Genomic DNA, 2,769 nt, shown 5'->3' on the forward strand with positions numbered 1-2,769 from the left:
GCGCATTATAAAGATGTAGAATCGCTACGTAATCTAGATGATTGTAATACTATACGATGCGGAAAACACGCAAAGAATTGCGCTTTACAAAATGTATTTAAGATATTTAACTGGTGGTCGCGACACCAAGAAGAATTGTAAGATTTTTAAATAAAATCTATATTATCTTACATTAATATGTTTATTTCTATTACCCTTATACCTGTAGACATTTAAATAAATATAGCAGATAGATGTTGAAATGAACTGATAGCGGTTCGATATCAGTTCGATAGCTGTGTACAGTGGGCCAATAGCTGTTTGAAAGCTATTTATAGCTGTTAAATATCAGTCCGATGGCTGTTTACAGCGTACCGATGGCTGTTTATAGTTGCTTTGTTAGCAGTTCGGTATCGATTCGATATCAGTTCGATAGCAGTTCGACAGTCGTTCGATAGCCGTTCGATAGTGGTTTGATAGAGGTTTGATAGCTGTTTATAGCTGTTAAATATCAGTCTAATAGCTGTTTGATGGCGGTTTGATATAAATCTAATTGCGCTTCAATGCGAAGAACGGATAAAAGAAATACTGAGGTAGTGTAATCTTTCGAGCGCGAAATATACCTTTGGCCGAGGCATTGTACTTTCGTCGCTGATATAAAACGTTGGTGATATAAGTATAACAGATAAATGCTGAAGTTTCTTCATAGAATCTTTTGCACGCGTAATATAGTTTTTCAACGCGTGATATACTTTTTGCTTGAAACATTACACTTTTTGACTGAGACATTGCACTCTTGCATATCACATTATACTCTGAATTGATAACGGTGAGGATTCTTTTCAAAATGACATCATTGTTAAGTATGCCTTCCCCTATAAATTCTCGCACAGTCCCTCACTGTCAGTCATTCCAAGTCAATCTGGGCTGTCAGTCAGTTAACGGTCCTAACGGTTCATTTAGTCATTCTGCGATCGTTGATTCGTTGTGTGGAATAAAAACATGAATAACGTTAATGATTTAATTGATCTTATGGATGTTATTCGTGTTCAGTTGATGTTTCTATCTCAAAAGTCTACAACATTGTTTGGAAATGCGCTCAAGATTCGTGGAGCGGCTACAGATGTTGGTGAAAACGTACCAAAATCAATTCATGTCGCTTTGGATATTGCCAATGATAACATTCTGATGGGGAGAATGTAAGTATTATATTATTAGTATATTAGTAGAGAGAAAATTATGCTTAAATTGAAGAAACTATTTCTTTAAATTGTTCTCTTTTTTTCTTTTAGGCGTGGTACTATTGATGTAATAAAAAGATTGAACGATGTGATGGATTTGTTGATAACAACAGTTAAAAAAAAGGAGAGAGATGCTCAAATTTTGCGGTTAAGAATTGGGAAACGTAAACGACATGATGCTGATGACGATTATTATTATATTATTAGCGATAATGATGCTAATGTGGCTGCGGCTCATAATAGAGCACAGAAAAAATCTAGTAATACAGGTACTTATTCTTCGGATAATACTGTTTTAGAAAAAATAATAAAATAAAATAATTTAATAATATACTTGTTAAACTCGTGTCACTTTTCATTTATTTGATTTCCAGTGAGGAAGGATGGCAAAAATTAGCTCTATAATTGTGAAACATAAATGAAGTCATTCTGATGATTATTATGCAATTACTGATGACAATGCTAATGTAGCTGCAGCTGATGATAGAACATAGAGCATAGAGCATAAAGCAACGGGAATTCAACAATATATACTTATTCTTTGAATATTACTGTAGACACTGTGTTAGAAAGTTAATAAATAAATATACGTTAAACTTATGTTACGATTCACATATTTGATATTCGCTAATGTAGCTGCAGCTGATGATAGAACATAGAGCATAGAGCATAAAGCAATGGGAATTCAACAATATATACTTATTCTTTGAATATTACTGTAGACACTATGTTAGAAAGTTAATAAATAAATAAATATACGTTAAACTTATGTTACGATTCACATATTTGATATTCTTCTCTCTACCGCTCCTTCTTTCAATCAGTTAATATATTCAACATTTTTCTATGATTTCATATATAAATTAAAGATACGAAATTCATATGTAAATAAGAGATTAAAAATATATATAAATTACATAATCGATTTAAATATATACAAATGCCTACAAATACATTTTCTTCTCTGTCGCTCCTTCCTTTAATCAATCCATATTTTCAATATTTTTCTATGATTTCATATATGTAAATTAAAGATACGAAATTCATATATAAATAAAAGATTCAAAAAATTATAAATTATACAATCAATTTCAATGTATATCACTTAAGAATCCATAACGTAGGTACTCATTCTTTGGATATTGTAGTAAACACTATGTTAGAAAAGAAGAAAAAAGTTAATGAATAAAAATAAATAAATATATCTCGGTGTTCAAATTATATCTCGTTTAACCATTCCTTATCTCTACGGCATCACGTTACGCGCGAGTGCGACATCGCGCTCGACGTCGATCATCACGTGTGAGAGCATCACATAAAATAGTTTTGCGTGTGAGAAGCTGCGTTCGAGAAGAAGATGCATAAGAGCGAGAGAGACGGTAAGTATAAATGGTAAGTATAGCGATGGGGACCGGAGGCGGAGACCGGCGGCGGCGGCGGCGGCGGCCCTCGCGCGATGGCGACTGTGCTCGGCGGCCACTGACCCCGCATCATCGCGACGCGCACGCAACATCCCGCGCTACGTAATTTCCGCTACGCAATTTCCTGC

The 2,769-nt window shown here is 34.2% G+C and overlaps 1 protein-coding gene across 1 annotated transcript; it reads left to right on the forward strand.

Moving 5' to 3' along the window:
• Nucleotides 1-981: 981 nt before the first annotated feature.
• Nucleotides 982-1,889, forward strand: LOC108765769 (uncharacterized). Its single transcript, XM_018514612.1, has 3 exons — nt 982-1,178; nt 1,272-1,489; nt 1,595-1,889. Exons 1-3 carry the CDS (start codon nt 982-984, stop codon nt 1,615-1,617), a joined length of 438 nt encoding a protein of 145 aa, XP_018370114.1. The 3' UTR covers nt 1,618-1,889.
• The last annotated feature ends 880 nt before the right edge of the window (nt 1,890-2,769 follow it).

This window comes from Trachymyrmex cornetzi, unplaced genomic scaffold (genome assembly GCF_001594075.2).
Source record: "Trachymyrmex cornetzi isolate Tcor2-1 unplaced genomic scaffold, Tcor1.1 scaffold53, whole genome shotgun sequence".
In the NCBI taxonomy this organism is placed as follows: domain Eukaryota; kingdom Metazoa; phylum Arthropoda; class Insecta; order Hymenoptera; family Formicidae; genus Trachymyrmex; species Trachymyrmex cornetzi.